Raw genomic sequence first — 1,733 nt, forward strand, 5'->3', positions numbered from 1 at the left:
ATTATACACACAAACGATAAAGCATAAAAACAAACAAGAGTTCATTTTTATAGAAGCTTGTATCAGTCGAATAATTCACCATGAGATCAGATCATCCAAATTATGAATCCATTTTGTAGAAAATCTGCAGATCATGTGACTAATGACACTTGACATATGTAGCTCAGGTTCCACGTAAAAGCTTCACAAAACTATAACCAAAGTTCCAGAGAGTTAGTTAGCTGATCTATTACTGGGAGATACATTCTTCAGCAGATAACGTCTCCTCTTAGACCGAGCACGGCGCGTAAGCATCCATAAGATCACTAAGAAACCGATAAAAACCATCTGAAGGGCGAAGACAAGCTTCATACCTGGAAACAACAACAACAATTTTTTTCGTCTCAGTTTGCTAGACAATCGAAGAAACCAAATTAGCATTCGAATAAAGTAGCTAAACCTTGGAGATTCTTGACCATGTCCTGAAGATTCCCCATGGTATAAGACTCTTTTGGATGAAGTGTTGAACCGAGTTGGAAGTGGATAGATTTAAGGTTGGTTCTAGGTTTATAGATATAGTTAACGTTACCACCCATTACACATGTGTTGGGACAATGAATGCTACTTTCGTACTCGTCGCTTCCATCGCAACAATCTGAGAAACAGACAATGTCATGCTGCAACAACTATTGTTATCCAACAAAAAAAAAAACATGTATATTCAGGTACTAGCGATGATCATACACCAAGATAGCTTAAACGATCACAGTAGTAACTACTGACCACAGATACGATCGTTCACACGAGAAGAGTAAACAAACTTTGGAGAACTTCCAATGTTTCTACAGTAAAATTTGCCATTTGGACATGCTGAAGTTCCTGACATAAAAACATCAGATTATACAGCTGAAGAAATCCAGAAACTTACTAATTTTGCATCTCAAAAAACACATTTTTTTCAAAATTGAAGTCGATAAATATAAAAAGATTCGATCAATTCTACTCAAAAATCTTTATCTGGGCAAGAATTAAAGTCTCATCTCAGCTCTCTGGAATCTAAAATTAGAGGTGTTGAGTAACAGGTGAGTACCAGGCTCATCGGTGCCATCGAGACAATCGCAGAAGTTGTCGTTGAGACGATCTTTAGAGAAAGATTTGGAGCCATCTTTGCATTTGATAATATCTGAGTCGAAATATTTTTCATCTGCCTCACAACAACAAAGAATTAAGTAAGAAACAGAGAACAAAGACACAACAAAAAAAATTCAGATTTGTCGATATACAGATAAGAGTCATCGAAGAAGTAACCTAAAGGGTGAACACCGAGGGGAGAGATCGAAGCGACGGAGACGACGACGATGGCGAGTAACGAACACAACACGACGCATTGCAGCAGCATCCGTTGACTCGCATTTGGTAAAACCGACGTCGTTTTAAGATTCGAGTAGATTATTCCGACCAGAAGCCACTTTACGGGTTTTCTTGTACGATTCAGCTTTTAAGTTAAGATCAACGTGGGCAGATATATGATTCTATGGGCTTTGAGAATATGTTGGGCTTTGGCCATATGAGTTTTCATTTGATATTACTACTCAGTATTGACTATAAGAAAATAAAATTCAACCATTCAGGTTCAATGTGAATCAAACCTCTTACTCAAACGTTCTTGAATTGTGTCCTATCTGAAAAAAAACTCTAATAGTAGAATTAGCGTGGTGTTATTCACTAATGGATTTACTAGAATTGAAATCCAC

At 37.2% G+C, this 1,733-nt stretch overlaps 1 protein-coding gene across 2 annotated transcripts; it reads right to left on the reverse strand.

Moving 5' to 3' along the window:
* Positions 1-19: 19 nt before the first annotated feature.
* Positions 20-1,467, reverse strand: LOC9298574 (glucosidase 2 subunit beta). Of its 2 annotated transcripts, none has more exons than XM_021011651.1 (5): positions 1,288-1,467; positions 1,070-1,183; positions 763-849; positions 440-634; positions 20-353 (listed from the first exon to the last, which is right to left on the reverse strand). In XM_021011651.1, the coding sequence occupies exons 1-5, from the start codon at positions 1,376-1,378 to the stop codon at positions 214-216; spliced, it is 627 nt and encodes a 208-aa protein (XP_020867310.1). In that variant the 5' UTR covers positions 1,379-1,467; the 3' UTR covers positions 20-213. The 2 variants fall into 2 exon arrangements, with proteins under 2 accessions (XP_020867310.1, XP_002862496.1); XM_002862450.2 differs by having other exon boundaries at positions 763-858; positions 1,288-1,463.
* Positions 1,468-1,733: the final 266 nt, after the last annotated feature.

The sequence above is a fragment of the Arabidopsis lyrata genome (genome assembly GCF_000004255.2).
Source record: "Arabidopsis lyrata subsp. lyrata unplaced genomic scaffold ARALYscaffold_409, whole genome shotgun sequence".
NCBI classification, from domain to species: domain Eukaryota; kingdom Viridiplantae; phylum Streptophyta; class Magnoliopsida; order Brassicales; family Brassicaceae; genus Arabidopsis; species Arabidopsis lyrata.